This window comes from Lagenorhynchus albirostris, chromosome 20 (genome assembly GCF_949774975.1).
Source record: "Lagenorhynchus albirostris chromosome 20, mLagAlb1.1, whole genome shotgun sequence".
Classification (NCBI taxonomy): domain Eukaryota; kingdom Metazoa; phylum Chordata; class Mammalia; order Artiodactyla; family Delphinidae; genus Lagenorhynchus; species Lagenorhynchus albirostris.
This window is the reverse complement of record NC_083114.1, coordinates 53,018,676-53,038,855: the sequence shown is the minus strand read 5'-3', so window position 1 is coordinate 53,038,855 and position 20,180 is coordinate 53,018,676. Positions and strand designations below refer to the sequence as shown.

Sequence of the window (20,180 nt, the reverse complement as noted above, 5' to 3'; positions counted from 1 at the left end):
GCCTGCGCTATGCACCCAGTGGCCTTGCCTACAGGTTTGCTGCCATGAGGCCTGGGGAGTTCCCATCCCCCAGGGGCTCCTTTAGTGCCCTTCTCAAGGGTGGCAGTATGTCCCCGGAGGTGAGGTAGCTTGGGCACTCATGGCTTGGCCTTCCTCTCCCCGCCACTGCCCTCAGGCACAGAACAGATGCTGTCCCACGGCACGGCCGACGTGGTCTTGGAGGCCTGCACAGACTTCTGGGATGGAGCCGACATCTACCCTCTTTCGGGTTCCGACAGGTAGGTAAGGAAGCAGATGCCAGGGGCGGGAGCAGTCAGCTCTGGTGGTCTGCCTGCCCGGCTCCCAGGGGTGGGGCATCCCAGGACCACTCACCTCACTTCCACCCCGGTTCCCCGGCAGAAAGAAAGTGCTGGATTTCTACCAGCGAGCCTGCCTGTCTGGTTACTGCTCTGCCTTCGCCTACAAGCCCATGAGCTGTGCCCTGTCGTCCCAGCTCAACGGCAAGTGCATCGAGCTGGTGCAGGCGCCCGGCCGGAGCAGCATCTTCACCACGTGCGAGCTGCCCAGCACCGTTCCCATCAAGCTGAGTGCCCGCCGCGGCAGCTGGAGCTCAGACGGTACCGTGGGCCCTGTGCCCGGGGGCCGGGGGCCGGGAGGGCTTCCAGCGGCCTGGACCAGATCGTAGCAGAGGACCTGGAACACCGCGGTGGCTCTCACTGTCTGGTGACGTGGGCGAGTCCCTTATTCTCATCTATAACCAGGTGCTTTGTCTGCCCTGCTCACGGGTTCACTGTGCCGCTCTAGTGGGATGACAGATAGCAAAGTGCTTTCTTTGAAGGTTATAAAGCAGTAGCGTGTATAGAGCATTAGCCTTATTTGAGTCAGACAAAGGACCGGGTCACAAAGCCTGCTGGAGCAGAGGGACTCAGAGCTCCACCCACCCCTCCCCACTCCGCCAAACACACAGCCTTCCAGGGTCTCATGACCCCAGAGACCATGAACTGAAGCCATTGCTGAGGGTGGGGCCCGCCCCCCGCCCCCCGCCCCCCGCCCCCTAGCCCTGGACCAGGGATTGTCACCTGACTGATGAGTACCTTTCCTTGTCTTTTCCCCTGTGTCTGTTGGCTTCTCTATGTCTTGGTTGTGCATGTGTGTGGCTGCGTGTGTGGTCCCCTGGGGCCCGCGTGCTTATTGACTTGGGCATGGCATCTGCATGTGTGGCCCCGGGCTGCCTCCTGCCATCTGCCGGTTCCTGGGTGTCCTGCCTGGGCCGTGCCCTGGCCGGGCTCTGTGCCTTGTGCCTCCTGAAGAAGGGATCGGGGAGGTGCTGGAGAAGGAAGACTGCATGCAGGCCCTGAGCGGGCAGATCTTCATGGGCATGGTGTCCTCCCAGTACCAGGCCCGGCTGGACATCGTGCGCCTCATCGACGGGCTGGTCAACGCCTGCATCCGCTTCGTCTACTTCTCTTTGGAGGATGAGCTCAAAAGCAAGGTGGGGGAGCACCCCCAATGCTCCCACTGACCCTTTTCCCCACGCGACCCTTTGGGCCCATCTGTTCATTGCCATCTTCCCGGTGCAGGTGTTTGCAGAAAAGATGGGCCTGGAGACGGGCTGGAATTGTCACATCTCCCTCACGCCCAATGGTGACATGCCCGGCTCTGAGATCCCCCCCTCCAGTCCTAGCCACACTGGATCCCTGCACGATGACCTGAATCAGGGTGAGGGCAAAGGTTTGGTGTGGACACGAGGCGGGTGTGAGTCATTCCCCTTCCTTGGGGCTACAACTAGGAAGAGCCTCCACTGATCCCCCCCTTGCAAGATGGCTCTGATCTCCCTGCGGCAACGGCAGTCAACGGGGTGGGGGGGAGGACACCTCGAAACAGGAAGTTTTGCGTCATCTGCAAGGCGAGGAAGGGCCCCCAGAAGTCTGGCCCCAAGGTGAGGGACAGGCTCTTGTCCCCACAGTGTCCCGAGATGATGCGGAAGGGCTCCTCCTAATGGAGGAGGAGGGTCACTCGGACCTCATTAGCTTCCAGCCCACCGACAGCGACCTCCCCAGCTTCCTGGAGGACTGCAACCGGGTACGATGTGGTGGTGGTGGGGTGTCTGTGTCCCCAGAGCCCTGGGGTTGGCCCGTGGCTTGTCCAGGGCAGAGGAGTGAGGGAGGAGGGACCCTGAGGCAACTGGCATCTCTGCTCTCTGCAGGCCAAGCTGCCCCGGGGCATCCACCAGGTGCGGCCCCACCTGCAGAACATCGACAATGTGCCCCTGCTCGTGCCCCTCTTCACCGACTGCACCCCCGAGAGTGAGTACCGTGGTGGCGGCTACTCGGCCAGCCCGGCCCTTGTGTGGAGCGCTGCCAGTGCATGGGCACCCCGCGGGCTCCGGAGCGATGTTGGTTTCCCACGCAGGGAGCGGAGGAACCTGGGCTGGGAGGAGCTGGGGGTCTTGCGGGCTGGAGCCTTGGTGGCCCGTTCTAGGGAGTCAGAAGTGACAGTATTCATACGATGTTCACGAAATTGGGGGCAGGATGGTCCCAAAGAGGGGCCTGTTTTCCCTTGTCTCCTGCTTTGTCCTGGGGGTCTCTGCCCAGCACCCGACGTGGGGCTTGCCTGCCTGACTCTCGTGCCCCCCGACTCTGCCCCTTCAGCCATGTGTGAGATGATCAAGATCATGCAGGAATATGGGGAGGTGACCTGCTGCCTGGGCAGCTCTGCCAACCTGCGGAACAGCTGCCTCTTCCTCCAGAGCGATATCAGGTCAGGGTGACACCCCAGAGCCGGGGGCCAGCCTCTTCCTCCTGGAGACCCCACAACGGATCTTGCCCTGGTCGGGACCAAGGAACCTGGACTTGGCGGGGAGAAGAGGGAGTGGGTGCTTGCTCAGTCCCGTGGGAGACGGGGTCTTGGCACGCTTCAGCTGATGGGTACGCTTCCCCCCGTACGCTGAGCAGCATTGCCCTGGATCCCCTGTACCCGTCCCGCTGCTCCTGGGAGACCTTTGGCTACGCCACCAGCACCAGCATGGCCCAGGCCTCGGACGGCCTTTCTCCTCTGCAGCTCTCGGGGCAGCTCAACAGCCTGCCCTGCTCCCTGACCTTCCGCCAGGAGGAGACCATCAGCGTCATCCGGCTCATCGAGCAGGTGGGGGCTCGGGGGGGGCGCTCGGGGGCAGGGGGGCAGGTCCTGCTTGGGGCGGGCAGTCGCGACGCAGGACCGGCCTGAGCTCCCAAGGGTGGCTCACCTCCAGGCGAAGCTCTCCCAGGCAGTGGAGTTTGCCTCCGCCCCTCCCTCGCGGGAACATTTGGGGCATCTGGCTCTTGGGGCCATCTCAGCTGTGGGGCCTGAGAGAGGCCCCAACCTGCCCCTCCCGGTCCCTAGGCTCGGCACGCCACCTACGGCATTCGCAAGTGCTTCCTCTTCCTGCTGCAGTGCCAGCTGACTCTCGTGGTCATCCAGGTGAGGTGGGCCGGCACGGGCACCGCCCCTCCCTGCTCACTCCTTCACTCAGGGCCGGTTGAGAGGCTGGGAGGATGCAGCACAGCCTGGGGGGCCCCCACAGCCTCTGTGAACCCCCTGGGCTTTTGGAGATGACCCCGCCGGCAGAATAGTGTCCCCTCCAGCGCCGTCTCCTCTCAGCCAGGACGTGAGTCTCCGTCTGGGCACAGGGCGAGTCAGCCCTGGGGCTCCCAGTGTCTTACTCTTTGCTAGAATCTCATCGTGCTTCCTGGCTTCTCCTGGTTCAGTTCCTCTCTTGCCTCGTCCAGCTGCCGCCAATCCTGAGCACCACCGATATCCTGTGGCTGTCCTGCTTTTGCTACCCTCTGCTCAGGTGAGAGGCCGGGCCGCCCCTCCGTGCCCAGGCAGGCAGGGTTGGGATGTCACCAAGTGTCCCCAGGAGCCCAGGTTCAGGAAGCCATGCTCAGTGCTCACTTCTGGTACAGGAGGCCCGGGGGCACCCTCTCCCTTGTCTTATCCCATCTGCCCAGCAGACTTGCCCTCACTCTCAGGACTCCCGAAGTCCTTCCCACATGAGAATTGGGGGACAGAGGGTCACAGTCACCACCCTTCACGGAAGTTCCTGCTTTTCAGCATCTCTTTGCTGGGGAAGCCCCCCCATAGCTCCATCATGTCTATGGCAACGGGGAAAAACCTCCAGTCCATTCCTAAGAAGGTAAGCACCGTGGAGCCCTGGGAGCCTGGGCTTTTCCTGAGGAATGTCGGTGTGGAGGGGGCTGAGCCCTGGGGGAGGGAAGTGCGGTTGGGGCGGGGGGAGGAATTCCATCCGAACTTCGCCAGACCAAGGGGGAGGGGTGGTACAGAGCTGGCAAGATCCTTGCTCCTTACCCCCGCGCCCGCCACCGACCGAGGACCCCGTTGGATCCGTGTGCCGTGTGTCACGGCTGCCGCAGCGGTGACGGGCCTCCTCTTCCCGCAGACGCAGCACTACTTCCTGCTCTGCTTCTTGCTCAAGTTCAGCCTCACCATCAGCTCGTGCCTCATCTGCTTTGGCTTCACACTGCAGAGCTTCTGCGACAGCTCCCGGGTCCGTAACCTCACCAACTGCTCCTCCATCATGCTGCCCAGGTGGGTCCCATCCTGACACCCCCGCCCTGGTTTCCCTCCCCGGGGCCCAGAGGAAGCTGAGCCCACACCTTGCTTTGGCAGCCACGCCGACACGGCTCCAGCCTGGTTTGACGACTTCGCCAACGGGCTGCTGCCGGCTCAGAAGCTCGCCGCCGCCCTGACCGTCCTGCACACTGGTGAGGGGCTCCCCGGGGCTGGTGAGGCACCCTGGGGACCAGGCCTCGGGCCGTGAGAAGTCTGACACCCACCACTGACCCCATTTTCTCCAGTCTTCATCTCCATCACCCACGTGCATCGCACCAAGCCCCTGTGGAGAAAGAGCCCCTTGACAAACCTCTGGTGGGCGGTGACCGTGCCCGTGGTGTGAGTCCTTCTGGGATGGAGGGTGGGAGCAGGGGAGTGGCTGCAGTGGGGCTGCGATTTGAGGGCGGGCTTTGGGCCAGAGGTTGAAGGGTGCCCTCCTTAAGCTGTCCCTGCTGAGAAAAGCAGGGGAGGAAGCAGGAGACCCCGCTGACGCAGGGCTGCCACCTCCTGCAGGTTGCTGGGGCAGGTGGTCCAGACAGCAGTGGACCTGCAGCTGTGGACACACAGGGACAGCCGCGTCCACTTTGGCCTGGAGGACGTGCCTCTGCTGACGTGGCTCCTGGGCTGCCTCTCCCTGGTCCTCGTGGTGGTCACCAACGAGATCGTGAAGCTGCACGAGATTCGGTGAGCCACCGGCTGGGTGCCCCCTCTGGGCCTGGGTGTGTTCCCTAAGCCCGTCACCTCCGGGGCACCGTTCCCCTGCCTTCCCACTGCCGTCCCGCCCTCCTCCTCGGGTGTCCTGCCCGTCCCCTCGTCTGGGGGTCTGCGCTAACCTGGACTTCAATCTCCCACCCTACCAGGGTCCGGGTCCGCTACCAGAAGCGACAGAAACTGCAGTTTGAAACTAAGCTGGGCATGAACTCTCCCTTCTGAGCCACTGGCCGTGGTGGTCATAGTTGCTCTGGATCGTAGGGCTAAAGCCAGACCCATTTCTGAGTCTGGGGAGTTGATATCATGAATGTTTCAGGGTTTGCTCTTGCGCCCTACGGCGTTGGAGGCCCAACTCCCGGCGTCAGACCCAGCTGTCGTCCTGCCCCCCGGGGAATTACTGAAGAGATGCTGAGCTGTGGCCTTGGTGTCAGGACAGTCTGGCTCTTCCTCACCAGGGGGAGCACCCCTGGACTCTTGAATGTATGACCTCGTGCGCTTAAAAGAGGGGCCCTCAGCCCCCTCCACCTGTGGGCCGCCCCCCTTCAGGGTCACCGAATGCAGCGCCCTCTGCTCTTGGGTTTGCAGGCAGAGCTATGAGCCATGGGGCTGAGCTTCCACCTTTTGTGGGAGAGCAGCCGTGGGAGGTCCGAACAGCTCTCTAGGCCACTGTTGAAGGCAGGGGTGGTGGTTCATCCTCCCTGTGCCCCTCTCATCCTGTATTCCTGGGGCAGGGGCCTGGATTTGGCCCTGAGTACTTTCCCTCCCTTCCTCTGTGGTCAGGGGGGAGCCTCACACAGAAACCTGAAGATGCAGCAGAGCCCCCGCCTGGCCCTGGAACCTCCTCCTGTGCCTGCCCTCAAGCTGACGGAGAGAGCCAGTCCTGGGGTACAGCCCAGGGCTCCTTTCAGCCCCGGCCCTAGTTATCCTGTGAGAATGTTTTCACTGGTGTATTATTATTTTTTACTGGAAATGAGCCTTTTAGGAATGAATACAGACTGGTTTGTATTAAAACTGATAAATTCCTGAAGAAAAACCTGTGGCTGGTCCATGAGGCAGCCACTAACGGACCTACCCAGGGCTTCGGCCAGTGACGGAGCCCCTCCGCAAAGGTGAGGAGGGGAGGGCCCAAGCCTTCCTCCTTGCGCGTCAGTGGGAGCGCTCGGGTCCGGCTCAGGTGCGACCCCTGGCTCAGAGGTCCGTGGTGCAGATCCAAACACAGAGCCCGATCACGTGGAATGACACTTTCATTGGTGTTAGTTGGGGGAAGAGGTTAATGGTTACAGAGCCGGGGCCTGGGCCAACCAGGTCAGGCTTCCAGCCCCAAGGCGGGCAGTGGGTGCTCTTGCTGTGGTCCGAAGCCCCTCCCCCACTGCGTCCTCTCAGGCAGTTATAGATAGAATAAATTCCATTTAAAATATATGCATTTCTCTCTGCTTAAAAAATAACATTTACAGTTGGGAACGTCTGGACTTTGGGGGACCTGTGAATCCCACTGTTCCCACCCCCGCCAGCTCTGCCTCACTGAGGGCAGGCAGGGGCGGCGGCGGAGGCTGGCCTGGCCGCTTGTTTACATGTCCTGTGAACACCTGCGGGGGACCAGGCCAGACACACCGCCTCCTCCAGCCTCTGGGCGCCAGGACAGCACAGTGGGTGGCCAGAGGGCCTTGGCACAGGGGCTTGAGACACTGGGGGGACAGAGGAGGTACCCCAGAAGCCCGGCCACCACCTCTTTCTTCCTGGAGAGGAAGCTCTCACCAGGGTCCCTGCCCAAAAGGCAGGGCCGTCCCGTCAGGTTACACACTGGGAGGGGGCTCTGCTGAGGTGTCAGGTTCTGACGAGTCCCCTCAGCTCCCCTGGGGGCCGCCTCCCAGAGCCCTGGTGCCGACAGCCGTTGGCTTGCAGCAGCAGGAGGGACCCCGCTACGGCGGCAGGGGCGGCGTCCATGCCGGGGGAAAGGCAGTGGCTGAGGAAGGTCACGGTGGGCACTGCTGCGAGCTGCCAGCAGGTCCGGCTCAGTCCAGCATGGCATCCAGCTGGTTAGCCAGGGCGTCGAACATGGTGCTGATGTCATCCAGGATGTGCTTGGTGGAGGTGCCCGGGGGGCTGCAGCAGGGGAAGGAGCAGGTCAGATCAGCCAGCGGTCCGCACCCTGCCGGCCCGGGGCAAGGGGGCTGCTACCGGGAGCGTGGTTGGTGCGCACTTTGAGTGCGTCTTCTCCTAATTCTCACAACTTCCCGAGGCAGTAGGAGTTACCGTTCCCTTCCTTGCACAGAGACGCTGGGGCTCACAGGGAGAAGTGACTTGCCCAAGCTCACGTGCCTCTAAGTGGCAGCCACCAGGATTCCCTGCAGGTCAGATCCGGGTGACCCCAGGCCCAGGCTCCTCCCATCCCAATAGGGGCCCCCCAGCCTGAGGATCTGCCCAACGTGACGGTGACATCCCCCTCCCGTCATTCCCGGAACCCTGGGAAAAGGCTTCAGGATTCGGGCGGAGCTGCTCTTACGCCGCCTTCTCCCCCTCCGAAGCACCCAGCACCCCTCACCCCTCTCGCTCCTCAGCACCAATGCTCTTCTCCGCGGCCCGCAAGGCAGCTGCCAGGGATGAGCTGGTCTGCTCCAGTCTCTGCTGGGCCCGGCCTGGGCCCGTGGCCCCAGTGTTCTCTGGCCTTGGAGGGGGCACAGGGCGGGGGCCGAGCCGGGGAGCCAGCTTAGGGCCAGAAAATGCCAGCTGGGTGCAGGCCACAGACACAGGCTTGGGGGCTGTTCCTGCAGAGACAAAGAGGTTGGCTTGTGACTCAGCTGGGCTGGGCACGAGCCCTGCCAACACCACCCTCTCCCCGCGGGTCCCGCCTCATACCTGCTCCGGGCACCTTGAGGAGGGCAGCAGGGGGAGCCGGGGGCTCCATCTCCCCGGGCCGCCGACTGTTTTCCAGAGCCGGCCCCGGGCAGGGAGCCATGGGGGGCTGGGTCGGGGGGCTGGGAGAGAGAGGGGCTGGAGCTCCGGGGTTTGGGAGGCTGCTAGGGTCAGGCCGGGGAGGGCTGGCAGAGGCCGAGGGGGACTCGCCGGGGGTCTGCGGGGACAGGGCGGCAGGGGGGCCGGGCGTGGCGCCGGCCACCCCGAAGGCCAGGAGTGCCGTCTGCAGTGGCTCCCTCTCCCGGCATTTGGGCCTCCGCTTAACAGTGTCTGATTCTGTGAGGTTGAAGTCGAGGCCAGCAGGCACAGGCGTCTCCCGGGGTGGGGGGCCCGCCGGCTTGGGCCTCTGTTTGATCGTCAGGTTCCCCTCCTCCGCGAACGGGAGCCCCTCCCCTGAGCTGCCCCGAGACGGGGGTGTCCCCTCGGGCCCTGGGTCCTCCTCCTCTGTGTCCGATGCGGCGCCAGCCGGGGCGGGCAGGCTGGGGGGCTCCGAGGGGCCCGTGGGTTCACTGAGTGTTCGCCTCCGGGGCCCTGGGGCCCCCTCCTTGGGCGCCGGGCTTCCATCTGGCGGCGGCGGCGGCTCCAGGGTGGGGCCGGAGACGGAGCTGAGGCGCTTGGGGGGCGGGGGCGGGGGGCCTTTGCGGCGGGCCCGCAGGGCGAAGGACTGGCTGCGGGGCGCCCCTCGGGTTGGCGTCGGGCTGGGGCTGGTCCGGGCGAGGGCGCTGCGTCCTGGTCGCCGAGTGAGGGTGGCGTAACTGCCCAAGGCACTATCCACCGGCCCTTCGGCCTCCCCCTCGGCTTCCCCCTCGGCCGGGCTGGGGCGGCTCAGGCTGTGGGACCGGCGCTTGGGCCGAGGCGGGTCTGGAGGAGTGGCCAGGGGCCCGGCCAAGTAGGAGAAGGCCCGGGGTGCGCCAGGAGGCGGCCCTGGGGCTGGACTGGAGGGCGAGCCCTGGGGGTACATAAAAACATAAGGGGGGGCCCCTTGGCCAGGAAGTGGGGAACAAAGCTTAGGGGGCCGCTCTGTCCCCTCTGGAAGATTCCTCTCCTGTGGGGTGTTGGGGTCTCCGCCACTGGGCTGGGAGGCAGGCTGTTCCTGTGAGTGCCCAGACCCCCGTGAGCGTGCCCCGATGCTCTCCTGGCTGGGGGAGCGGGCAGGAGGCAGGGGGAGCGGCTCGGGGCCACCCCCTGCCATGGCCGCCTGTAGCTCTGGGCTCAGCTCGCTGCCCTGGAAGGTGAGGAGGCGCGGGCCAGCCACAGCCGGACCGTCCCCATTCTCCAGCCCCTCGATGGCCATCAGCTCCGGGGCCCTGGCCAGCCGGCGGCCGCCGTCACCTGGGGCCTCCCCCTGCAGTAGGCCCCGCCGAAGCTCGGCCAGCCGCTTCACCCCCAGCATGAGCTTCTTCTGATGACCTGGGAGGGGGGGATAGAGGCGGAAGGGTTAGCTGGGGCTGGGAAGGGTCACCCTCATCCCTCCTGGACCCCCGAAACATTCTGGAGATCCTCCAGGGCACGCGGGGGCCCAGCCAGAGGCCCAGGGCAGTCCTCACCGAGCTTGTTGACTCCGATCTCCTGCAGCTCCTCCCAAGTGAGGTCGGCCACCAGCCCCATGGAATCGTAGCCGCTGCTCACCAGCTGCTTGTGGTACTGCGGCAGCCCCAGCGCGCACAGCCACTCCAGCAGGTCTGCCTGCAAAAGCAGCACCGTCGGCCCCCGAGCCAGGAAGGCAGTGCAAAGCCGCCGCTGAAGGTGGGAGCCCGTGCCCGTCGCCCACTCACCGGGATATAGTTGGGTAACCACTCGGCGATGCTGAGCTGGGCGATCTCTGAGGCGATCTTCTTCCTGTGCCCGGGCTTGGTCACCCCGATGGCCGTCAGGTCCTGCCACACAGAGTCATGCCATCAGGCCTCCTGCTCTGCCCACTGGTTCCTGCACTGCCCTCCCGCTGCAACACCTACCTCGGGTGTCATGCGGCTGATAGTTGGCACGTCATAGCCAGCCTGCAGAAAGTGGGCAGTGTAGCCCTCCAGCTGGAACTCGCTGAGCCAGTTATGAATGGCCTGAGCGTCCTGTGGTGTGGGGGGAGGGGTGAAGGTAATGGAGCTGAGTCTGCTGGGGCGGGGGCAGGGGCAGGGGCGGGGTGCCAAGGCCACAGACCTGCCACTGACCCCAGCCTCCCCAGGGGCCTGGTCTGAGAAGGGACTTAAGTCCACACTGAGGCCCATCCCAACCCCTACCCGCAGCCCACTCCCCAGTGCAGGTCACACCTTCCCCTCCAGCAGCTGCTCCGGCCTCACGTCCTGGGTGAAGAGCTGCTCCCCGGAGCGGTAGTTGGCTAGAGGGCGGTGGTTTGGGTTGTCTTCAAGGAGGGAGAGAAATGGAATCAGGGTGGCAGGACAAAGGGGTGCCAAGCCCTCAGCCTCCCCACCTGCACCGCTCCTAGCCCACCCAGGTCCCAGTCTCCCTTCCTACCTGCCAGGGACGGGGGGTGCAGTCCTGGCAGCACCTGGTCCTCTCCAGCAGAGGGCAGTGGCTGAAGACAGGGAAGGAACTGACTCTCACTTGGGGAACTGGCAGCGGGTGTGGGGGGCCCGGCCCTGGTCCCAACCAACACCCCCCCCGCCCCCCCACCTGGGCATTCTCAATAAGGAGGCCGGTGCTGTGGCCGTTGGTGCCCTCGGAACTCTGTCCGCTGCCAGCACTGCGGATGCTGCCCACGCTGCCCTCGCTGCCCACACTGTTCCTGTCACCTGCTGTGGGGGGCAGAAACCAAGGGGTTAGAGCCCCAGTTGGCCCTGCCAACAGCTGACTGGCAGCTTGCCAGAGCCAGATGTCTACCCCAGTACCCAGCACTGCCCCCCCCAGGAGGAGGTACCTGGGCTGTCTGGGCTGAGGCCCACCCGAGGCAGCTGGCCATAGGTAAGGGGGTGCAGGGAGTCATCAGCAGGGGGCTGTGGTGTCCTGGAGAGGCCTGGGCGCAGGGTGGTGGACGCACAGGGGAGGCGGGGTGCAAGGACGCCCACCCGCTTGCTGACCACTTCCACGATGCCCGGGGGAAAGTAGCCCACACGGTCCGTGCCCCTCTGGCTCTCGTGGATGTGGCCCTTCCAGCGGCCGTCGGGGTGCTGCTCAAGCACCTGTGGCAGAGGGGCCGGGGGACGGACGAGGCCACGGTCACGTGCTGCACCAAGCGCCCAGCCCTGCAGCTGCGGTCCAGCTCTTCCCCTCCCCCCGGGGAGCTGGCCTCTGGTGCCCAAGCTGGCCCACAGTTCTGGCCCTGCCGCCAGCATCCAGCCCAATCCCCTGGGTGCCTCCAGGGCATACCAACAAGAGTCTGGAGTCAGCCTGGGTTCAGGTCCCAGCTCCACTGCTTGCAGGCTTGCGACTTTGGACAGACTGCTTTCATTCCCTAAGCCTCAATTTTGTCAGCGCCAAAAAGGAAATGGTAAGAGCACCTACCTTACCTGGATTGGGAGGAACTCAACGAGGTTGTGCCTATAAAGACCCTAACACAGAGCCTGATCCCCAGTAGGTGCCCAAGGAGGTGACAGCAATCATTGTGTCTCAAAGGAACGCCTGCATTGGGTCCTCACCGTGATGACGTCCCCTGCCCGGACGTTGAGGGCAGTGGGATCGTGGAGGTTCCAGAAATCCTTGAGTGCTCGGACCTTCAGGATCCCTGAGGCCTCTAGAAGAAGGAGGAGGACAGGTGTCATCTGAGGGTCCTTAGGGCATCTTCCCACCCCTCCAGTCCCCTGTTCATGACCCCCCAGACCAGCCCGGGGCCCAGGAGCGTGGCATCCTCTCCTGCTCCGCTCCCTGGGACCCTCTGGAGCGGCTCCGGATGCCCTGGGCTGGGTCTTCTCCCCACACGCTCACCCCGCAGTAGCTGCTTGATTTCACGGCTGGCCTGGGAGGTGGTGAACTGATTCACGATGTCCAGCGCCGTCTGGTTATACGTGTTCCGTATGTTCACGTCCACCCCACCCTGGGTGCAACAGTGCGGGGTAAGCCTGTGCTGGGCGCCTGGTTTGTCGCGTCTCCCAATTCTCACAGCTACCCAGCAGGTAGTTACTATTTTCAGATTTTACAGATGAGGAAGTGGAAGCTCAGAGATAGGGTCACAGGGGTCCACACCCGCGGGCTGACCAGGGGCCCACACGCACCTCCAGGAGCAGCCGCACCACCTCGGTCTTGCCATACAGCGCGGCCTCGTGCAGAGCCGTGCCTGTCTTGGTCTGGCGGTTGATCTCAATCCCAGCTCTCAGGAGCTGCCTGTGGAGGGGAGGGTGAGTTACTGGGGCAGAGGACAGGGGGTGGGGAAGGAGAGGAAGCCGATTGCTGGGGGCTGGGAGAGAGACCCAGAGCGAGGGTGAAGAGGGCAGCAGGGCGGGGCACTGAGGGGACATCGCCAGTCCCAGCGGAAGAGGATGAGGATGTTGGGGGGGCCCCGGTGGGTACCTGATGACCTCTCTGTGGCCGTTCTTGGCAGCCAAGTGCAGGGGTGTGGTATAGTTGGGGTCACACGGGTCCTTGGCCTCCCCCTCCAGCAGTGCCACACATAAGTGGCTGTTCAGTAACAGCTGGGCCACCTGCAGCAACCAGCACTCAGGTAGGGCCTCCTCCTGAGACCCCAGAGACCGCCAGAACCCAGTACCCCAAGGGCGGCAGGCCCTACCTTGAGCCGTCCAAATTCGCAGGCCAGGTCCAAGGGCGTCTTCTTGGCCTTGTTGACCAGGCACGGGTTGGACTGATGCTGGAGGAGCATTTCTGACTGGGGTGGAGGGAGCCAAGTGAGGGGTCTGGCCTGGCCGCCCCCCGTGCCAGCCCCCCTCTCCCTGCCCCCGCGCCCCTGTAGGCTGGCAGGGTCACGTACCACTTCATAGTGTCCGTACTGGGCAGCCAGGTGCAGCGGGATCTGCCCATCCAGCGAGGCGGCGTTCACGGCCGCGGAGGCCCGCAGCAGCAGCCTCACGGGCTCCAGCCGGCCCTGCCAGGCCGCATAGTGCAGCGGGCGCATGCCTGCCAGAGGGAAGGGGGTTCTACAGGAGGTCGCGGGATGGCGTGGGGCCGGAGGAGGGAAGCGAGCAGTCTGGAGCCGCCCCAGCCGGCGGGGAGAAGCGAAGCTGGCTTCACCCGGGTTTGGTCAGGGAGAGGTCCGGCTGTCTGGGGCTGAAGCCAGAATCCCACCTTGTCCACCACGGGTGAGCTGGTGACCTTGTAACGGTGACGTAACCTCAACTTCCTTACCTGGATAATGGGACGTCAGTACCACCCACTACCCCAGAAGGCTGTGAAGACTGAAGAGGTGAAGCGTTTGCAAGTTCAGAGAAGCTATGCCAACATCTATTGGCGTGGCTACGACGTAGCAGGGGCAAACTCTGACCACAGGGTCTGGGGTGCGGGCACACGGGGCTCTCACCATTGCTGTCCTTGATGTCAACGGTGGCCTGAGCCTCCAGCAGCAAGGCTATGAGCTCCAGGCTGCCCCCCAGGGCGGCGTGGTGGAGAGCCGAGAACCTGGTGTGGTGGGACACAAGGTCGGGGGTGTCAGGGAGCGGCCCCCCGCCCCCAAATCCTGGTCTTTCACAGCAGCCCCATCCTGGGGGCCGTCAGGGATGAGTTATTTGCCACTGCACCCCCGGCCCCCCCCCCCCCCCCGCCAGCCCTGCCACGGGAGCAGAGCAGCCGGGCTGCAGCATGAAAGGGCTCAGTGTCTGCGCTGACAGGCCTGTTTGTCTGGCCTCCCTCACAGCCGGCCCAGGGGAGGGGGCCGTGGGAGCAGGAGCCCGAGGGCTCCTACCCTCCAGGGAGAAAGGGGGGCCCAGCAGGAATCTGACCCAAGGCGGCCTCTCAGAGAGGCACCAGGGCCCCCTCCCCTCCCTCAGGGATAGCTCCACGGGCAGGCACGCGGGCAGGGCCCTGAGCTCTCGGCAAACACGCTTCAAGGGCCAAGTTTGAGAAGGGAAGGGACTCTAGGCCCCAGGTCTTTCCACTGCCCCTCCCCCCCCACAGTTTTCAAGAGGGACGGGGGCTCCCGCTCACCCATCAGCATCCTGGTAGTTGACGTTGAGTCTCTTCGTGGAGCCAAGGAGCTCTGGGGGTCAGAGCGGGAGGCATCAGGGCACCCTCGAATGAGCCGCCCTTGCCCACACCTGACCCAGCGCCCCCTCCCCGCCCACCTCCCGCCTCCAGCTGACCTCTTGGAGTGCAGGAAAGCATCTGCCCCATGGCCCTTTAGCTGTCGGTCCCTATGGCTTCCCACCCTGGCCCATCAGCTGGAGGGCGCCGCTGCAGCAGTGGCCTGGCTTCCCTGGGCCCCCAGCCCCGCTTGTTTATAGGGTCAAAGGGGGCGGAGATGGGGGGGACTGGCATGCTGTGCCCTCAGAGGACAGTCCCACGAGCGCATGGTTGGCATTCCTGCCTGAATGGACCAAGGAGTGAGCCTCATTGTCCCACGGGCTGAGGGGGCTGGGAGAGAAAGGAGAGGGTACCAGAAGCTCGAGAGTAGAGGGCGGATGCCAGGGCTGGACTCAAAGGCCACACTGCCCGGCCCTGGGTCATCCCTGAGCGGAGCATAGTGGGGAAGGTGGCGTCACACAGACCTCACCACGCCCTGGCTCTGCCACATACTAGCGGTGTGATCTTGGACAAGTCACTTGACCTCTCGGGTTGTGTCCTCATCTGTAAAATGGGCTGATCACACAAGTTGCTCACGGGGGTTGTGAGTACAATGCCTGACCCTTGTGAAAGACGGGAGCTCTCACCATTCAGCACTCCTTACGTGTTAGCCATTATTACCAAGAGGCTGTCCTCCAGCGAAAGCTGGTACAGTCCCCCCAGGGCCCCTGTCAGGGGAGTAACTGCTGACTCTGCACCCACAGGCTCCTAGCAGAGAGCTCTGTGCCCCGGGGAGCAAGGGGAGGATGCTGGTTCATCCCCCTCTCGGTGACAGGGACGGGGTTCAGACAGGTGTGCTCCACGTGTGAGCCAGGGGGTGGGAGGGGGTGGGACCCGAGGAGTGTTGCAGAGGGGAAGGAGAGTGCCTGTCACAGGCGGGCCCCTGCCTCCTGCTGGAACCCACCCCTGCCGGGAAGGAGGAGGCCTGGCTCAACCCGGCTGGGCAGGGCGCCAAGCATGCTGGTCCAGGCCTGCCCCCCAGGCCCTGGTGGGCCCCTGAATACCCCAGCAAGACAGGGCCTCATTCCAGTAGGGAGGGACCAAGCCTGCAGTGAGGAGCACAGGATGGGAAGGGGGAGACAGCTACGCTTAGGGCTGAGGCGAGTGCGCTACAGCGAAAAGGTAAATACGGAGTCAAAGAGTGACGGAAGAGGTGAGGGGGCGGGGGCCACAGGAAAGAAACCCAGGCCTCCCAGCCTTCCTGTAGCCCCCTTGGAAAGTCCTTGTCACACAGAACCATTCAGGGCAGTGGAAAGAACAGGGGCCCTAGAAGCAGGAAGTGCGTGATTCAAATTCTTCTCCCTCTTACTGGCTGTGTGACCTTGGCCAGCCCTGGTACCTCTCTGAGCCTCAGTGAAGACAACGAGGTCAAGCAGGGAAGAGGCACAGAAAGTCCCTCCAGCTACTGCCAGCCTGGACAGCCTGGGCTGGGGCAGCTCGGCGGTGAGAGGCAGCCCCTCCGGGGAGTGGCAGGACAACATGACAGAAGGGACAGGAACAGGGGCAGGGCCAGGCTGGGTGGCTCTGTTCTTTCCAGAACAATGGGCGGAAAGGCGGTGGGGAGAGGCTCAGAGTGACTGAACTGGGGACCTTGGTGGGAGGGTGGAGGGTCCTAGGTTCTTGGCAGTGGCTCCCGGCACTTCCCCTGCGGTACAACCTTCTTCCCAGGCCTGGCTCTGCGGGTGGAAGGGTCGCTCCTCCTGATTTAGGCTCGGGCAGAGGATGTGAGCTCAGCAGGCCGCCCCCAGCCCACTCCATTTCCTCTGGCCAGAGAAGGAGACAGCTCAAAAAAGGGGGCAGGGGAGGGTGGGAGGAAGGGCAGAGGCAAGGCCAGGGCAACTGTAGCCCTCTCCTCCCAGCCACCTGCTCCCTGAAGAGGACCTGGGTAGGCAGGGAAAGCCGGCCCCCAGTGACCACATATCAGATGCAGCAGGCTGAGGGAGCACCTCTCTCTGGACAGCCAGAAAGCTTTAGCCACCGGCAGAGGGAAAAGAGGGAGCCCTGCCACCTCCCTTCCAGCAGTTTCCTTTGCCTTTCTGGGTATGGAGCAGGAGTTTCCAGCCTCCCTTCTCAGAACTGCTTCAGAATCACCTGAAGAACTTTCGGATTTGCAGAGTCCCAGGCTCTCTGTGATGATTCTGTAATTCTGGGAGAGACCGGGGAGTCTGTACTTGCAGAACTATCCCTAGGTAATTCTGATGGGCAGCCAAGTGCGGCAGCACAGGGCAGAGGGCTCAGGCTTGTCTTTGATCTGCCACACAATGGCCGTGTGACCTTGGGCAAATCACTAACCCTCTCTGAGTGTCAGTTTCCTTATCTGTAAAGTGCACGTAGAAGTACCCATCTCCCAGGGAATGGAGGGGATTACAATATTTCATAAACTGTAGGGTCTGCAAAGGTCACCTTGTGATCTCCTTTTTGTCACCAGCTTTCCCAGCTCCTCAGAGGACTGGGAGGGGGGACAGGTGGTTCCAGGACCCTATCGCTCTGTGCCTACACTCTGTGCAAGTCCCCTGGGGAGTGGGGGGAAGGATCATCTCCTCCACAGATGTTTCCCCCCTCTGGGCACAGGGGACCTTCCCGGAGCCTAGGAGCCTGGCTGCAAGGTTTCTGCCACCAGCCTCCAGCCACTTGCCCTCCTGAGGGCCTCACTTTGAGGTCTGAGGCCCAGGGCTGTGAGGCCGGCAGCAGCTCAACCAAGGCCCTACTGGGCAGGTTGCCAAAAGCAACACAGAGGTGAGGGGAGGAGGGGCAGTGGCTCCCACCCTGGGGCCTCCAGGGCCCTCCCTGGACCCTCCTTGGCACCTTCCCCCATCGGGCTCACCCTGCATCCACTCCCCCAGGGCACAGAGAGCACCCCTCAGGATTCCATCTCCCTACACCCCGGGTGTCCTGCCCTGGCGTGTAAGTGGGGACACTCACACACGTACACAACTCCCAGGCCCTTAAAATCCTTCCTTCCGGCACCCCACACTCCCAGGTGTGGGTGGGGATAATTGGACATCTTCAGGTAGCCTGGGGGACTCCTTCCTGTGCAGAGGGCCAAGCTGTGTCTTGGGCTAGAGCCCCAGCACTCCAGAAGGACCCTCTCTCCCCCAGCCCAAGTCTGGTGGCAGGAGCCATCTCCTGTCCCTGCAGGTCCAGGAACTCAAGGGGACAAGTCCAGTGTCCTCCTGGGACAGTCCAGAGAGCTTGCCCTGAAGCCCAGAGGTCTACTCTCCTTGCAGGGTCTCGCTGCAGAGGTACTCAGGAGATGGAAGTCAGGTGTAGCCACCTGTGCACAGAGCTCCCACAACCTTGTCGACTAGAGACCCCAGGCTGCAGAGAGACCTCCAGAAAATTAACTTTGGACACCCCCCCCCAGGGGACACAGGCAGATAAGTCAGGGGGATGGGGGCTTTGGTAAGCAGTTAGATAATGTTGAACTTTGTTTTAAGCAGAATTCCCTTTAAAAAGCTCTCTTACAGATATCTCCACAAGCTGACAGAAACACAGAGATGCGCTGGTTGAACTGGGGGTGGGCGTGGAGGCTGAGCTCTAGCTGTTCAGTCTTTCCCAACTCACTGCCAGAAACCCCACGGCTCCAAAGAACACATTGGAAAAACCACCTGCTAAAGGCAACTCCACGAGGGCAGGACTTTTAGTTTGTCTTGTTCACTGCTGTGGCTCAGTGCTTAGAGCCTGGCACACCATAGGCACTCAAAAAACTTAGAATGAATGTACTTCAATCCTTTTACTTTACAGGTGAGGAAACTGAGGCCCAGAGAGGTAAAGTGACTTGCCTAAGGGTTCACAGCAAGGGGGACCCAACTTCCTCACTGGCTCCCCCACACAGAGGCACTCCCACCCCAAGTCCCCAGGTCGGAGTGACCGCCCAGGCCTCTCTCCACAGCCTGGCTCTCTGGGGAGGGTCTTAGCTGGAGAGTCACCCCGTCAAGTACTCACTGGTCTTTGTGGCCTTGACCTTAGCCACCAGTTTCTGCACACCAGTCACATCTCCATTCTTGACGGCGAGGATCAGGTCCTGTTCTCGACCCATCCTGGTCCCTGGGCTGGGCTCTGAGCTCAGGAGTCCAGGGCAGAGGCAGGGAAACGGGTCTAAGCCGAGGTGTCAGGGTGCCATCCCTTGGCCCTCTGGAGGGCCAGGCGTCCAGGGGGAGCGTGTCTGATGTCCCAGGCAGTGGGCTTCTTGTTAGGCGCTGACGGGTACCCCCTCAAGGTGCTTCGTGAGCTGCCACCACAAGCAGGAAAGCTGATCTCTGAGGGGGCAGAGGCTGTGTGGAAATCTGAACGGATATCAGCTTGCAGCTTCCGACAGCCCAGGGATGGGCCAGGACTGGGGGCGCCAATCTTTCCAGCGTGGCTCAGGAGCACCAGTGCCCACCCAGAGAGCAGCTAGCATTCCCTCACACCTCAGTCAGCAGCGGTGGACATGTCTCAGGGGTCTGCAAAAGGTGTGTTCCGCTGAAGGTCTGCTGAAGGCTGGGCCAGAGTCTGTAAGGGTCCCAGAAGCAGGGCTCAGAGAAAGAATAGACAGGGCTTCCAGGGAGTCCCCCAATCACCCTGGCTGCCCTTCTGAGTCAAGGGAGGGGCTGAGCCACTCAAAAGGGGGAGGGAGCCGCCATGCATGAGAGGAGTATTTGGAAGCGGGGAGGTGGTGTTCTGGGAGGGGGAGGCTGAGTCACTGAGGCCCCAGGGCCTGGCAGCACCTCAACCTGGGGCAGGAGGGGCCCTGGCAGCACGACACTGGGGCAGGTCGGGCCAGCAGCCTGTTCTCCACAGCCTGAGGCTCTGACACCCACAGACAACTGCTGGGCCAGGAGGTGGGGCCTGGGAGGGTCAGGCACAGGCAGACGGGCAGGGGTCACTCCCTGTGGAAGGTGCCTGCCCCCAGAACCTCCCCTATCTGAGCTTTGCTGTAATAGCTGGATGCCCTAGCCCCAGGGCTCTTTATGAATTCAGAGGGTGGACTGGGGAGTTAGGGCCCCCCATCTCTGGCGGGGTGTCTGCCTGCAGGACAGGGAGGCTTTACAGCACCTGTTGTTGACCCATCCTCACCCCTTGTGTGGGATGGGGAAGCAGCTGGGCGGAGAACAGAGGTGAGAGCCGGGGCACTGCTGGTAAATGGGGCTGCCTGCCCTCCCAAGCCTGAATCTGAGGCCCAGAGCCCAGACTTCACTTTGGAAAAGCTTACGTCAGTTCCTAGGTGGCCGAGAATTTGTTGCCCGAGTCCTGTGGCATGAGACCTGTGCAGGCCTGGGGCCCTAGCTGGGGTCCTCTTACTCCCCAAAAGTCCCAAGCCCAAACCAGATGGCACTCCAGCTCAAGGCCCGCGGCCGACATTGGGGGAGGGCGCCCCTGGCAGTGCATGGGGTCGGGCTGGCTCCCCCGCCCCCCGGAATGCCAGTCCAGCGCCGCGCAACCCCCCAACCCAGCCCAGCCCAGGCGGACCGGGGAACAAAGCGGCGGGAGGGACCGGGAGGGCCAAGCGCTGGAGGAATTGATGCGGGAAGACAGTACAGGGGAGCGAGGAGGACGGAAGGACACGACAGATGAAGGCGCCCGCGGATCCCGCAAGAAAAGTTAGTTTGTGCCCGCCCTCAACGGTGCTGACCCCCAGATCAGTCCCCGCAGTCTCACCTCTCCCAGCCTCCCCGCCGGGGATCCGGCAGGTCCTGCTCGGTCCCTGGCACTCTGGACGGCGGCTCCCACTGCCCCCCTTACCCTTTTTCTCCTCCTTCTCCTTTTCCAAGGCCGGCTCGGCGCCT

General features: G+C 63.4%; 2 protein-coding genes across 8 annotated transcripts in view; one reads left to right on the top strand and one right to left on the bottom strand.

Annotated features, from left to right (window-relative positions):
* TMEM94 (transmembrane protein 94) overlaps positions 1-6,739 on the top strand; it is a 20,493-nt gene extending 13,754 nt beyond the window's left edge. For 2 of the 5 annotated variants that reach the window (XM_060135123.1, XM_060135120.1), the window contains exons 16-31: positions 176-278; positions 400-617; positions 1,314-1,492; positions 1,581-1,719; positions 1,967-2,082; positions 2,207-2,306; positions 2,652-2,760; positions 2,955-3,144; positions 3,382-3,459; positions 3,747-3,832; positions 4,093-4,174; positions 4,439-4,587; positions 4,669-4,763; positions 4,857-4,950; positions 5,125-5,295; positions 5,472-6,739. In XM_060135123.1, coding sequence (XP_059991106.1) covers positions 176-278; positions 400-617; positions 1,314-1,492; positions 1,581-1,719; positions 1,967-2,082; positions 2,207-2,306; positions 2,652-2,760; positions 2,955-3,144; positions 3,382-3,459; positions 3,747-3,832; positions 4,093-4,174; positions 4,439-4,587; positions 4,669-4,763; positions 4,857-4,950; positions 5,125-5,295; positions 5,472-5,544 — 1,982 coding nt within the window. In that variant the 3' untranslated portion in view covers positions 5,545-6,739. Of the gene's footprint in view, positions 1-175; positions 279-399; positions 618-1,310; positions 1,493-1,580; positions 1,720-1,966; positions 2,083-2,206; positions 2,307-2,651; positions 2,761-2,954; positions 3,145-3,381; positions 3,460-3,711; positions 3,833-4,092; positions 4,175-4,438; positions 4,588-4,668; positions 4,764-4,856; positions 4,951-5,124; positions 5,296-5,471 lie in introns of those variants that run through there. The other 3 variants (XM_060135121.1, XM_060135119.1, XM_060135122.1) reach the window with 2 other exon arrangements.
* CASKIN2 (CASK interacting protein 2) lies at positions 6,549-20,180 on the bottom strand. Of its 3 annotated transcripts, XM_060135127.1 has the most exons (21): positions 20,053-20,180; positions 18,825-18,906; positions 18,358-18,671; positions 14,278-14,329; positions 13,655-13,752; positions 13,109-13,254; positions 12,911-13,006; positions 12,694-12,824; positions 12,399-12,507; positions 12,112-12,220; positions 11,826-11,920; positions 11,108-11,369; positions 10,864-10,985; positions 10,705-10,765; positions 10,500-10,591; positions 10,191-10,301; positions 10,011-10,112; positions 9,783-9,921; positions 8,179-9,645; positions 7,865-8,087; positions 6,549-7,425 (listed from the first exon to the last, which is right to left on the bottom strand). In XM_060135127.1, the coding sequence occupies exons 3-21, from the start codon at positions 18,449-18,451 to the stop codon at positions 7,335-7,337; spliced, it is 3,600 nt and encodes a 1,199-aa protein (XP_059991110.1). In that variant the 5' UTR covers positions 18,452-18,671; positions 18,825-18,906; positions 20,053-20,180; the 3' UTR covers positions 6,549-7,334. The 3 variants fall into 3 exon arrangements, with proteins under 3 accessions (XP_059991110.1, XP_059991109.1, XP_059991111.1); XM_060135126.1 differs by having other exon boundaries at positions 18,358-18,857; positions 20,053-20,162; XM_060135128.1 differs by having other exon boundaries at positions 18,358-18,857; positions 20,137-20,156.